We start from the raw sequence: 14,130 nt of genomic DNA, 5'->3' as shown, positions 1-14,130 counted from the left end.
CATTTAACGTCCCACCCGGAAGATGATAAGTATTTTTTTTATGCAACGGGGAATCAAACCTGCGACCCCTGGATTGATAGTCAAGCGTGTTGAGATATATTTATTTCCCTATCGTTTTTAAAGTCTGTTGGTAAAAATACAAATAAAATTAAGTGTGTTTTTATATGCAGTTTAAAACTTTTAAAGCTTTAACCAGATAATGTATGCTCCACACAAAAAATATAACTTTAGTGCCGTTACCCAATAACATTCCTACATAAAGCCTCATAAAAAAAAGCCAACCTACCCTTCCTGTTTTTGAAAAGGATAAAAACCCTTTCCATTCCATTTTATTATTTTTGGCCTTGGTGCCAAATGATTTTCTGAACATTAGACAGACAGACATTGGAACAGAGGGTTCTGGATTCTATCCCCACTGGGTGCATCATCATTGATTACTTATTACAATAGAACGATTTTATGGTTCTTAAGCTCACGTGTATAGCAGATTTTGAAACTTGTTATTTCAATTGTTGCTATAAAACTAAAAAGCTTTTGTCACTATGGAGCTAATGTTACTTGTTAATCATTGTGACATAAAGGTAAAATAAATGTTACTTATACTTTTCGCAATGTTTATAAAACTCAAATCATATGAATTTTCTAATATTTATTAATAACTTACATGACAATAAACAATCTCTAAAAAACAAACCAAAAAAGGAGCATAAGAAATAAAACAAAATTTGTTTTAATTTTAACTGTTTTACTCAAATACACAATGTGAGTGTTTAGAGAGAATAATAGGATACCATTGAAATGTCTACATATTGTTTTTTCATTTTCAGAGACCTTTATATAATTATTTGACTATATTCCAATTAATTTTAAAATTATCTAAGATATATTAAAATATTTACAAAGACTTTAACTCACTGTTTACTTTTCTCAAGCTTTTGTTATTTGTCAATTTTTCAAAACTTATTAAGATAAATGAAAAAAATGATATGAATAATAATTATCAAATATCAACACAATTATAAATAAACTTTAATTACAATATAAATGTCAACATGTACTCTAACTACAATTAAATGATCACACATACGTTATTCTTCACTAGAACAACTCATTGATTATTGCACAGTCGGTTTATGTTGTATTACAAGCATCGACCCCTTTACTGGTTATAAATAGAGCCACAAGATGTATTGATATTTGATGCTGTGAGAGAACCACCAAATTTCCACACAAAAAAAGGCTGCATTATATCAATATCATGTCATTTTCACACCACATGTACACATTATTAAATTAAATAATAGTAAACAAAAACATGTTTGTTTTCTATATACTAATACTTCAGAAGAAAAAAATATTTGTATCCAGTCTTTTCAGTTAGTTTGTCAAATGTATGTTTCATAGTCAACATTCATAAAAAAATCTGCATTTTAAAAGACATAATAAAATAATAAAATCAACAGTTCTTTAAAAAGTCTGATAGAGAAATATTTTTAGAACAGTTAAAAGATACAAATTTAAGAAAAAATATATATCTAGTCTTGGATGTTTATTAATTCTTCCATACGGTGTACTATTTTTGTTAATTCACAAGGCATATATTTTAATATTTGTCTTTTTTGGAGACAGTTTTCCCATTGCAGTTTCATTTATGATTCCCTATCTTTATCCAAAATAAAGATTTAAACCCATATAAATCAATAGTAAAAGCCCCCTATCAAAAGAATGCAATGATGTATATTTATAAATGCTTGTAAAATATAAAGCTAAAAGAATTTGTTATCAAAACTGACCATTGTGACTTGCACAATCCAAAAAACGTGATAAAAATCTCGACGAAAAACAAAGACGGTTGGAGCACTTGGCCAAATATTCCAATTACACATCATTATAAAAAATGTAAATCAATTTACAGTTAAGAACATCTGCGCCCTAAAATTCCTGCATTCATCTTCACAAAATCTAATACTTAATTCAACCGAACATTCTGAACATTCTCTTTCTCATTTATCTAAATGATTCTGCATGATTCATGACCAAGTGAAAATGCTAATGTCAATGCCGTTTACGAAGTTATCCCAACTTTTTCATGATCAAAGTTTATAATGAGTGGTGCATGGATGAAAACTGGAGTGAATAATCATGAAGGCGGGGGTGAGGCTGTCTATCGGATGCGAGTGAAGAGATTCAACACTGACTTGGATTCCTGAAACACAAAGAAAATATTGTTAAATTGACAGTTTTCTTTCACTCTTTGATTCAAATAATATATTCAAATCAGCAAGTGTTTTGTAAAGCAAAAAAGTAAAAAATAATTCACAATAATGACTGGATTTAAAACCACTTTCCTTGAATTATCATTACAACAATCAGTTATTACAATCAAATTAACTTTTCTGATGCAATTATGAATTATTTGTTAGATATTGCTAATAGGTTTGTCTGCATCAATTTCATGGTACCGAAAAAAAAATAGTTTACCATATCAAGTGATACCAAATGATTTCCATTCTTTGCATTTAAGACTAGTAGTTTACTGTTAAGAAAACATAGGTGATCCTGTATTTAAAACAAAGACAGCATACATACCTTGTTGGATCTGGTTTTACTGAATACATTCCAGAATCGGAGAGTCTCATCCCCAGCACCAGTGACTATGGCTTCACCATCAGGTGACATTGCCTGTAATAATGTTCATAGTTTATAAAAGTCATCTGCAACTTTAGTGTTTATTGGAAACAAGTCTTTAGAAACCTTATGAAACCACTTCGATGTTAAACAAGAAGGCCACAAAGAGAACAACAATAGACTATTGTCTGTTTAACAATTGTCTGTTTTTTTGCATTAAAAAAACTCAATCCTCATTATGCCAGAGTTATTAGCCTTGATGATTATGCGCACATTTACTATTGCCTCTGTGACCACGTCAACCAAATTTCAGTTCAATGGCTTGATTGTTGTTTTATTATGGACAATGTTGACAACAATGCAGAAAATACCAAGGCGATAACAATACCTTGACCCATTTTCTTTGAAAAAACCCAGATCAATTAAACATGGCACTTATATGCGCGATGCACATGCATGATAATCTCAAATGGAGATTTGGTTGCTGTACTTAATAAAGCCTAGCTCAATACTTTTCTTTGAACAAGACAAGGTTGATACAATCTTTGTCAAGGGGTGACAACCCTCTACAAAGATTGTATCAGCCTTGTCAAGTTTAAAGTAAAGCATTGAGCTAGGCTTTATCAAGTACAACTTGTGCACAACGATGAGTACTTACAAGGTATAATACTCTGAATGAGTGGCCTGTGAGCTTAGCAATCTGGACAAGGGAGGGGTATTTCCACACTAGGATTTGGTTCTGGGAGTAGCCATGTGTGCTCACCTGCAAACACATGTAAATAAGTAGCAATGGTAGCATACCACATCAAGTGATTAACTGACGTATCATTATTTACAAGTTAAAGAATACCTTTTACAATGATTGATCAGATGATTTTATAATCTGTGAATTGAAATAAGCATATTTGTACATGGTAGTATGATGGTTGCTGGGCTTGATCAAATTTTAATTAACAAAGCAGGGCTTTTTACAATTGTAAACTGACAATATATGATTGGGGTTTTGATTTATTGATCCAGATTCAAGAGCCTAATTTTGTAAGGGATTGCTTACCAGTTCATTTGAGTGTTTGGACCAAGCCAGATTGCACACTTGGGACCCTGTATCCACGCTCTGGAGGGGCTGTCCAGTGAGCGTATTCCAGAATCGTATACACCGGTCAGCAGTGCCCCCTCCACTGGCCAGCAACCCATGCTGGTGTGGGGACCAGGCTATCGCCTTCACGGCTGCCAGGTGGTCTGTGTATGTCTGTACAGGGGAAACACTTGTCATATTCCACACAAACAGTTTATTGTCATTGCCACCAGAGGCTAAATGTTGGTGGTCCGGGGACCATTTGAGGCCGCACACTTCCTGTCTATGCCCTGTCAAACGACGCTCAGGAGCAACAGACGGGGTGCGAATGTCTCGCTGAAGAATCAATCTGTCTCGACTGCCTGATGACAGCATGTCCCCATTCCAAGCTAATGCTCCTGAATTTTGAAATGTCAAAACATCAACAAAAATGTTCTTCTACATCAGTGAATAAACTTTAAGGCCAAAATCAGGTAAAAAAAAAGGACTTTTGAAGAAATAAAAAAAATAAAAAAATGCATTTAATTTAAAACCTTGCTTAAATTTTTTTGCACATGAAAAAAATTACAGTAGAAAACAGAATAAACTAACTTAATGACTATGTGCCAAACAAACTTCCATTATGCATTTCTCATTCTTACCGACTCTAGCACTGTGTCCCTCCAGTGTGTTAATTTTCTTGGAGGCAGCCACATCCCAGATCTGGACGTAGCCCTTGTGTGTGCCAACTGCCACCAGGTTACCCTGTTTCACAGCAACATTTGATATAATACCCACATATTCAACAGAGGTTAACATAATGATTACTGGTAGTAGATAATTATGCACAATGATTTTTCATCAATCAATTACAGCATATCATTTCCATTTTATAAACCACACATACATAATGTACTTATCTCATATCTATAAAAGTGCCCTTGACATATGATTGCAGGCAAATAGCATAATACTTAAATTATTTAATGAAAGAAGAGCATTGCAAACAATGGCAGAGTTTCACCACAGTTGACTTAAGGGCATAACTCCCTCCAATATTCTTCCACCTACTGGGACAAGCCAAATAGCCTGTTCAAAGAAGCAATGATCAAGACCAAATAAACAATTCACAAGAGACAAACAACCTCACAGGAAATGTACCCATTACACAACTCTATATAATCATTATATTAATAAACCAAGCTTTGGCAGTGAGTGAGAACCAAGTAGGAACACACTCAAGTTTATATGCGCTCATCCTCACACGTTTACCAATATGTTGAAAACAAGCAGCCAGTATCACATTGAAGGCAATGTAGTATAAAACAAACTTGTTTTTAAATTCAAACAATGAAATGTACACATACCCTCTCAGCCCAAGACACAGAGGTCACTTTATCTCCATCTCCTGACAGGTCACATAGTCTCGTCACCTGAAATATGTCATCTAAGTTAATAAATATTTTAGACAAAGTGCAGCAGATGAACATAATTTTACCCACATGTAGTTATTAAACCTTGAATACAACATGTTATGAAATTAAGAATTTAAAGATAAATTCATTGGAAAAAATTCAATCTATCTGCCAACTGTCATGGCTGTATGGAATAACAAACCTGGCTGGTACAAGCACTCCACAGGTAAACACACGTATGGAGGCCGACACTAAGCACATTCTGGGAGGACCAGTCCACTAGGTTCAGGTAAAAATCGTCCTGTAGCTCGGGGGCATCTAGGACCTTGAACGGTATCTTGGAGATCTTTCTCACCGCCTGAAACACAACAGACAAACTTGACAAAAGTACAATTAACGAGTCATTCAAAGATAAAATCCTTGATTTATGAATAAGAGGCTACTGACAAAAGATCCTTAAGTTTCAAAATTCCCCCTTGGAACTGCTTGCTTAGTCATCTTATATATGAACAACTTTATTACAGCAGTTTAATTTATACTGTTCAGTGCTGAATAGTGCCATGAACTGATCGCCAATATTATCTCGGGGGGTTCTACAGTCAAACAATGGGCACACCTCAATAATTATTAAAGGCCAGAAATATTGACCTTAATAAATATATACTATATTATAGTATAAACAAGTGAACAACATGTGAGTCAAGTTTCATATGAATTTCATGAACAATTTTTAAGTTATGGCGAAGGTTAAAGCTTTTGCAAGTTGATGCCAATGTTGACACCAAAGCAATTACAAAACACAACCCACCTTCCTTGGAGAGCGCAGTAGTTTCTGACTTTTGCTGCCAACAGGTGAAAGGGAGTATGGAGATGATTCAGCGTCGGAGCTCCTACGTGGCACATGGTACTGCAGGAAAAATGGAGGTCACTTTTGAAATATAGGCTAAAATATGGACATTAAAGGCCAAGCACACAACAGATCTAAATCCATGGTAATGATAACCATGGATTTAGATCTGTTAATCTTATCTGATAAAGATACAACTATTGAATCTATATTATCATTTGTCAAAATTTGAGCTTTGTTGAAATTTGAGCTAAGATTAGTTGAGAAGAAGATGCGCATCCCGAAATTTCAAATAATTGAAGAGTAGAAAACCTGTAAGCAGTAATCCTCAGGGTTGTAGGAAGCTTTTTTTACATCAAGTGAAAAATCTACCTAAGATACAATAAAATCTATACCATTTTCCAATTATTTTATTTTAGCAAAAATAAGTGTATATACTAAAATAACTTACATTTTTTAAAAACTTAAATTGCAAAATACGAATCAATTGAACATAGTTTATATGACATACCCTGAACAAGTTCTTGCTCTCTTTTGGAACTAAAATTCTTCTTTCATCTGGTTGCTGATCCTGTAAGAAATAATGTTGTGACTAGTTAGTTGTCATTATATTATATTGATAACATTTAATTATTTCATTCCATTCCATAGCAATATACTACCGTAAGAAACAGTTAAACCTGTATAACAGGCAAAATACCTTTTTTGTCTCAATGCTTTTACTTCCCTTGATCAAATTGTCTTAAATAAAATTATAAACTAATATTATAATACAAATTTGAAAAGGACCATAGTTTGTGCATGTACCTTTAGATCCTCAATACCAGCTGACAGGAGCTCATTCTTCAGAAGGCAATTGTAGGCCAAGCCGTCCTTAGCTTGGTCATTGGCAACTTCTCGAGCTTTCCTACTGGCAACTGGAGACTGTCTTGGACTTTCCTACAAAGAATGGAGAAAATTCATGATATTTAAAATGCTTTCCTTTTTAATAACTTCTAACATGCTCCCCTGCTTCTTACAGCTGATAATTGCCAATCCTGAGAAATAGCCAAGGGTCTGTTTGAGTATGAGGGATTCATGCCCAACTAGAGTCAAAGGGCTAAGGCTCCGTTGGAAATTGTTGGCAAAGACATTTATAATCAATGTCCGAGCAAAAAACATGATCTTTACAGTTACAAATGTACTTCTACAATAGTCTGAAGTAAAAAAAACTCTAAATCCAATACTTCAGAATCCCTGATGCTTAATCGCATATCATGATTATTTATATGCCTCATTGTTTGAATCAAAGGTAAAAAATGTTTGACATCATCATCAGATTTCAGGACTTTTTTTTTCAAGTTTATCCTCAGGGTGAAGAAGTGATTCTCAATGAGTAGATTGAGGGCCTTGTTAACCATGTAAAGCATTCTTTATCTTCCATTTACAAGGCTTTTTACCTGTACTTGTGGAAATACAACAGACAAAACAAGCTATTTAAAATGTACCGAATTAAGATTGAAGTTGATGTGCCAGGCAGCTCCAGATCTTGCTGGTATGAATCTGTCCCCATATTTCTCTTTACTCGGTGATGACATAGGACTTCCTGGGCTGAGAGACAGTGGCTGCAATCAGAACATGTACCAGGGTAAGCATTATTATAATTTATATATTTCAGATGCCATTTCATTCAAGTAGCCATTACTTAAAGAATATTAAATCTACATAAACATCACAAATGTCAAGAGTTCTTAATTGTATTTCCTAAATCTTGTTTTAATACTGGCTTATGTTTAATTGATGCTACTTTGTTGCAAAAAAAACACAACAAAACATGACAATAACATTATTAACGACTAGATCATTATAGTACAAAATTTATTCTCTACTGACATGTTTAGTCATAACATTTTCCTTTATATAACAAAAATAGATTCAAGTTATCCTGTTAAAAAACAACATATTGTCTTAAAGATATTCATTTTTAAGACCTTTTATTTATTACAATATAAGAGAAATGAAGAGTAATCAATTATTCTGGGCAATGCTCTTAATCTAACTTAAAGTCATAAATCCATACCGAAGAATATGGTGACGAGTATGGAGATCCCCCATTTTGTTGTCTAAGTAGACGTTTTTCATATTCAGGATCCATGTTTGATGTAGATTCTGCTTTTTCTTGTTAATTACTGGTTGATACTTAGTTCCTTCTTCATGTTGGATTAAACTGCTACACCATGCTCCTACCTGCGAATATGAAATTGATCAAAATAAAAATTACAAATTTAGATCAAAAGCATGAAATGGTTCTGATAATATTAATACATGAATTATTATATTCAATAAATTAAGATAACAAAATTAACAGTTTCAATGAAGAAAATACCAAAATTTAAAAATTTGGAAGACATTTTATAACATTAATGTGTATGTAGAAGTACTAGAACTAGCAAAATCAATATGGCTCTGTGATATTCAGACATGATGACATATTTTATAAAAACATCTTCAAACATAAAGTAAAACATATTAATTTTTTAAGACATACTATACACATCTATTTTCCTCCTAAAACCTGGAGTATCAAAGTCCAGCTGTTATGTTTTAAATTGTACATACTACAGATAGCAAAGGCAAAAATAGAACTTGTCCAAACACATAAACTGGAATGTGTGATGTTAACTTTTATGATGAAAACAAACATACAACTTTAATGGTTGAATAATTAAACCGTAGAAGTAATATCTACACGGAACAAAGGGGGGATGGAAAGGTACTGCAATGCGTAATCGTTGGCTTTGTTCTCCTGTCAAAACAATAACAATTACCCCACCCACCAACACAAAAATTAATGCGTCTAAATTTGGTCGTATTTTATTTTCTCAAATAAATTTAAGTTACTGAACTTATAAAAGTATATATTCTAAAATAAGAAACTATGTAAATACTGGAATCAAATGCAAGTTTAGACTCCAAAATGTATTTGTCCGAAAAATATAATTCGGTTACCGTTGACTGTTTTTAAAATGGCGTAGACACTGGGGGTTGATGGGATTGACCTACTTTCATGTTTTATTTTAAAAAAAAATATATAAATAAAGTGATTTTATGTTTTCAGCTTTACTCACTTTTAAAAAATCTATTTTTTTGTTTTGTTATCAACAAAATTATAACAAATTATGAATATCTCTTAGTAAGCTTAGATTATGAGGTTATATTACACTATTAATTCACGACCTTGGTTTACACCTCTCTGGTGTATTTGCTGATCCTGACTATGTTTACGCAAGGTTAAATTATATTGTAAAGATTTTTTAAAATAAGTACTCAGATTCTAATTGTATGACTGAAAATAATACCTCTGAGTTTTTGGACAAAATGTTGATAACTTTTTAACATATATGTATCATCTGCATAAGGGATTTGAATTATGATTTACTAAAAATAGATAAATGTAAATCTCTGCATAATATTTTTAGCCTGAATAATATTATCTCTGAACCTACATGTTTTATAAAAAACTTCAGGCCCACACTTACTGATGTCAAAACTGGAGAAAAAAACATTGATAAGAACAAATATGTAGATGCAGTTTAAATCGACCCCTCAAAAGCATTCGACTACCTGCCCAATGATCTAATCTTCAAGAAGAAAGAAATATTTTGATAAACTGGTTTACTTACAAACAAATGCAGGCTAACCCTGACAAATTCCAGTCATTTTCAGTTGGCTCTAGCTATGTTAAGGAAATAAAGCAATATCCAATGCACTTTATCAAACTATTGATTTCTAAAATGTGCAATAAAGCAGCTAAACAACTAAATATCCATCAAAGACTAAGCACATTTCTGACAATCAATACTAAGATTATTATTTTAAAATCTTTTATCAGATCCAATTTCACAGACTGTCCTTCAAAGTTTGGCATTTTTGTAACAAGACCAACACAGAAAAATGAAAATCATCTTTAACGAGTTCAATTGCCAACATTACTTATGAGCAGAGTAAGATTACTCGCTATTGAAACTCACAAACGTCTGTACGGTATCTCACCAAAATGTTAAAAACCTTGTATCATATAAGACAAATTATTTTAATCTCAGATATAGACAACTGTTTAGATGCGCCATCAGAAAGAATAACTAAATATGGGAATAACTCTTTCCGCTTTGAAAAAATGTTTACTATAACAATCTTTAATTTATACTCTTGAATGATCTAACCATTTTACATCGGAATGTCAACTAGCGGAACAGTGCGCGCGTGGACTGACCGTACAGGCTGGGAAACTATTTGTTGTTATGTTGTTATTACTATGTTATCAATGTATACAGTGGTTTAAGCCATCTTACTTTTTGTAATTGTTTGAATGAATTCATATAATTAGAAATGGTCTTTGTAAATATTATTTCAGTACGTTACCTATTTAAAACTAAATGCTTTTATTTCCACGTCACCTGTCATGTCATGTATGTTTGTTATTCATGTCGTAAAATAGCTCATTGAGATAATGTTTTTTGTATTATACATTGTAATAATAATAATTATATAATAATAATAATAATAATAATAATGATGATGATGATGATGATGATGATGATGATGATGATGATGATGATATAAAAATGCATTCTAGTTGTAGATGTATCATCTGTGATAAATGTTCGGAGTCAGGATATTTCCTTTATGTACTCCCTTACGACACTCGCTTTCATATGCTTATTTTCAACAACAAAAACTAACAGTATAATTCACTTTCTAGTTTCTCTTATTACAACAAACCAACAAACGACAGAAAAGGAAACCAGTAACAAACTTAAACAACAACATATTGACTTACGAAAAGTGTTTCAAAATTAAGGTTTAAATGTTAACAATTACAAGCTTTCACTCAAATTATATTAATATCTCTGATCATTAATTCATGCCTGATCTGTGAATACCAGCTCGTCTGTTAAATCTGACCACATTATCATAAAATTGCATCTTTCCACACGAAGCCATTGTCAATCAACGTAGTTCTCCAGGAGAACCAATGTCCGTCTCTAACATTGCTCTATCTGTACATCAATAAATGCAATAAAATAATAAACTGAAATCCCTAAAATAAATCCCTTTAAAACTCCTTAAAGTACCGTGATTGGAGTTTTATCACTGGCGATTTTTGTTCAAACAGCAGGTATAGGGACGTACACCACTCTGCATCCGTGGTACAATTATTTAATTCCTTCATACGCGTCAGCATTAAAGAGGTCTACGAGACAAGAGCATAGTTTTCTGCGCGTTTGTAACGAATCCGGGCCAATCCAGACTTCCTATACATCTTTACTGCAAGAGTCCCTGGGACAACAACAATATTATTTTGCTACTAACAGAGAGGAAGTCAGCGCTCATGAATATTTTTATTAGGAATGGCCTGGGTTTAACCAAAGGTAATTATATATTTTTTAGAATTGTATTGAAATGTCATATCATTACGTTTTAAACAATGTCAATCGACTGAAGGGCCTTATTCTACTGTACAAGCTTTATGAAGATTACCTTTAGGATTAATCGTTACATCTTCAACTTCACACTACATATACACTTCCTTCCGCTCTTTTTTCTTTAGGTTAAAAGCGCGCGTGACAACGGCCTTGGAAACATGTAAACTTAACACGGAAGTAAACAAAATCGTCGAATATGGCTACTACTACTAAATTTGAGAAAGAACCCCTAAATTTTGTTCACCAGAATGCAATTTTATGTGAAACGATTCATAAAGAGCAAAGAACTTCAAAACTATATACGAACTACAGTGTAAATCCATTCAAGAAGAGTAAGTTTTATTTTATTTTGCATTTTTCATTAATTTAATATTTATCCTATTTCTGACTTTTACCACCAACATGGTTTATAGGTCTATGTTTTTACTAAACTTAATGCTATGGACAATAGTCTAAGAAACATGTTATCATTAGTACTACCACATGTTCATGCGCTATATGAGTGCTCCAATTATGGTATAACTTTAAAATGATAGAAACTTGCGTTGGCAGGATTTGTTGTGAAATCACATCAATTCATGATCCAATTTTTGTTTCTTATTTCTATTAAATAATGGTTCATAGTTGCATGAATATGGTCAATTTTGAACCTTTTATTAAAATCTTCCCCTTTAAAAATGCTGTATAAATCCTCTCGCTGTCGGTGTTATGTGAAATTAATCTTATTATGTTTTTTTTTAAATGAAACAATCACAATTTTTTTCTCAGCATTATTTTTTTGTTTCAATTTCAGTTCATGTTATAACTGGCAAGCCTAACTCGTCACATGACACTGAAGAGGGTGAAGAGGACGGTAAGTCTTTTCATTGTAAAACATTGTGAGCAGCATAGGAAGAACATTTGTATACAATTTCATCATTTTGTGATAGAAATAAAAAAACAAGAAATGTGACTCTATATTAAGGCTATGTAGTATAACATGTGATATTTTTGCAGAGCATTTCAAGAAGGTTATATCCAGAGCACACTTAGAGCCAGTAAAGAAATATATGTATCCTCAGACAGAGGCACAAGAAGTAGGCTGGATCACAAGGCCATTGGTAAGCATTTAAAGAATTTTGTTTTGTTACATTTCAAAAGACGCAATCTTTAAAAACTGTTATTGATATTTTATTATACTTGATAAGGAAACTTATGAATCGCCTTACATGGTCAAGAATGTATCGTCACAAAATATACCTAATTTGAAAGTGAAAATTGGTAATATCTGTGGACTTCTTAAATTGAATTAGAATCTCATTTGTATCTTGTATTCTTTTGTGAACATAAGGTAGTACTCATTCCTTTAAAGCTTTGTTTCCTTCCTCAAATTTTAGATTGACACAGACAGATCGGATAAGAGACTTCACCATGGAAGACAGAACACAGCTATTACAAAATACATGGACGCTGCATGGCGTGTGAAGGAACAGACTGAAAATCTTAACTAACTTTTAAGATTTAGTTCACATACTGCCTCAACTGATAAAAGTAATTACTTTATCTGTGATATCTGTACTGTATTAAAATCATGATATGCCAAATATAATAAGGCTTAAAAACACTATTAATGATTCAAAATAATGTTTTGTGTAAGGAAGTTAATTCTTATTCAACATACATTACCTATAAAATATTATATTTATAATTCAGACTTATTATCATAATAATTCAGACTAATTATCATTTTTAATAAATACTTCTTAGTTCTAGTATATTTTTTTCTGTCTCCTGTTTGAGTGTCTGTGAGCTTGTTATTGTAAATAAATAGTTTGATGCTTTAATCTATTATTTGTTTTATTTTTCTCATGAAAATGTGAAGTATATTGCATGGTAACTGGTGCTTTTGCATTGTTAAAAATCAAATTAACAGAAATACATGTATTACTTTTGGTGGAAAACATTAGAACTGAACGAATGCAAACAATTCCTCAACTTAATCATCATTCCTATAAAGACAAGAGTTGTCACAGTAAGTGACAAATGCCCCAGAAATGCCATCAAGTTCAATGTATTATGCAATTACTTAATGTTTCATTCAGGAAGCACGCACATAAGCTAAAAGCATATGCAATACCCCATGGTCTTGTATGCGATACATGGTCTTTATGTAACTAACAGATGTGCAAAGAAGAAGTGTAAAAATCCTCCGTGCAAGACAAAGTTACAGCTAGGACATTACCAACTATACTCTATCTATGTGCGTTTATAGAGCATTCCATAATGATTAAACTCGAAGTGTGATGTTGAACTTGAGGTAGGACTTGCATGTGACACGTCATCTTTATGTATCAAACACCTGTTCCATTTTATTTTATAATCCCTCCGTGAATGAAAGGTACAGCCCAGACTTAACAAATATTCTGTATATCATATGCATAAATGCAGCATTTCATAATGATAAACCTGTACTTGTGACCTTTACCTTGGAGGTATAGCTGCTTAAGTCTTGCACACCAAAAAGCATCTTTATGTAAAGAACAATTGCTCAAAATATTTTTTAAAATCCCTCTGTGCATGGCAAAATTATAGATGGGAAATGACTTGTGACCTTGAACTTTGAGGTAAGGTTGTGGATCTTGCATGTGACACATAACCTTTAATTTAATGTACCTAAATCATGTCAATGCATTTTAAGATCCCTTGTGCATGATGAGGCTTTTTTTTATAATTGTTGTTGAT

At 32.5% G+C, this 14,130-nt stretch overlaps 2 protein-coding genes across 3 annotated transcripts; one reads left to right on the top strand and one right to left on the bottom strand.

Moving 5' to 3' along the window:
• Window positions 1–634: 634 nt before the first annotated feature.
• LOC128215018 (fizzy-related protein homolog) lies at window positions 635–8,967 on the bottom strand. 2 transcript variants are annotated; one of them, XM_052921751.1, is made up of 13 exons: window positions 8,933–8,967; window positions 8,004–8,170; window positions 7,432–7,548; window positions 6,752–6,883; window positions 6,456–6,515; window positions 5,906–6,004; window positions 5,300–5,455; window positions 5,050–5,115; window positions 4,345–4,447; window positions 3,683–4,101; window positions 3,287–3,391; window positions 2,590–2,682; window positions 635–2,206 (listed from the first exon to the last, which is right to left on the bottom strand). In XM_052921751.1, the coding sequence occupies exons 2-13, from the start codon at window positions 8,076–8,078 to the stop codon at window positions 2,165–2,167; spliced, it is 1,467 nt and encodes a 488-aa protein (XP_052777711.1). In that variant the 5' UTR covers window positions 8,079–8,170; window positions 8,933–8,967; the 3' UTR covers window positions 635–2,164. The 2 variants fall into 2 exon arrangements, with proteins under 2 accessions (XP_052777711.1, XP_052777712.1); XM_052921752.1 differs by having other exon boundaries at window positions 8,872–8,937.
• Window positions 8,968–11,555: 2,588 nt separating this feature from the next.
• LOC128214804 (protein FAM183B-like) lies at window positions 11,556–13,232 on the top strand. Its single transcript, XM_052921465.1, has 4 exons — window positions 11,556–11,741; window positions 12,203–12,262; window positions 12,406–12,509; window positions 12,786–13,232. The coding sequence occupies exons 1-4, from the start codon at window positions 11,606–11,608 to the stop codon at window positions 12,897–12,899; spliced, it is 414 nt and encodes a 137-aa protein (XP_052777425.1). The 5' UTR covers window positions 11,556–11,605; the 3' UTR covers window positions 12,900–13,232.
• Window positions 13,233–14,130: the final 898 nt, after the last annotated feature.

The sequence above is a fragment of the Mya arenaria genome, chromosome 13, assembly GCF_026914265.1.
Source record: "Mya arenaria isolate MELC-2E11 chromosome 13, ASM2691426v1".
Taxonomy (NCBI): Eukaryota; Metazoa; Mollusca; class Bivalvia; order Myida; family Myidae; genus Mya; species Mya arenaria.
Note: the sequence above shows the minus strand (reverse complement) of the source record. Positions and strands in the feature narration are given on the sequence as shown.

What these genes read in the sequence shown, in the direction of transcription:
- LOC128215018 (XM_052921751.1), bottom strand. Translation starts at nt 8,078, where the DNA reads ATGGATCCTGAATATGAAAAACGTCTACTTAGACAACAAAATGGGGGA. An exon ending in TCAACTTCAATCTTAATTCG is followed by an intron (nt 6,884 to 7,431) that starts GTACATTTTAAA and finishes CATTCTTTGTAG; the next exon opens with GAAAGTCCAAGACAGTCTCC. An exon ending in CCAAACACTCAAATGAACTG is followed by an intron (nt 3,392 to 3,682) that starts GTAAGCAATCCC and finishes ATGTGTTTGCAG; the next exon opens with GTGAGCACACATGGCTACTC.
- LOC128214804 (XM_052921465.1), top strand. Translation starts at nt 11,606, where the DNA reads ATGGCTACTACTACTAAATTTGAGAAAGAACCCCTAAATTTTGTTCAC. An exon ending in TGTAAATCCATTCAAGAAGA is followed by an intron (nt 11,742 to 12,202) that starts GTAAGTTTTATT and finishes TTTCAATTTCAG; the next exon opens with TTCATGTTATAACTGGCAAG. An exon ending in TGAAGAGGGTGAAGAGGACG is followed by an intron (nt 12,263 to 12,405) that starts GTAAGTCTTTTC and finishes ATATTTTTGCAG; the next exon opens with AGCATTTCAAGAAGGTTATA.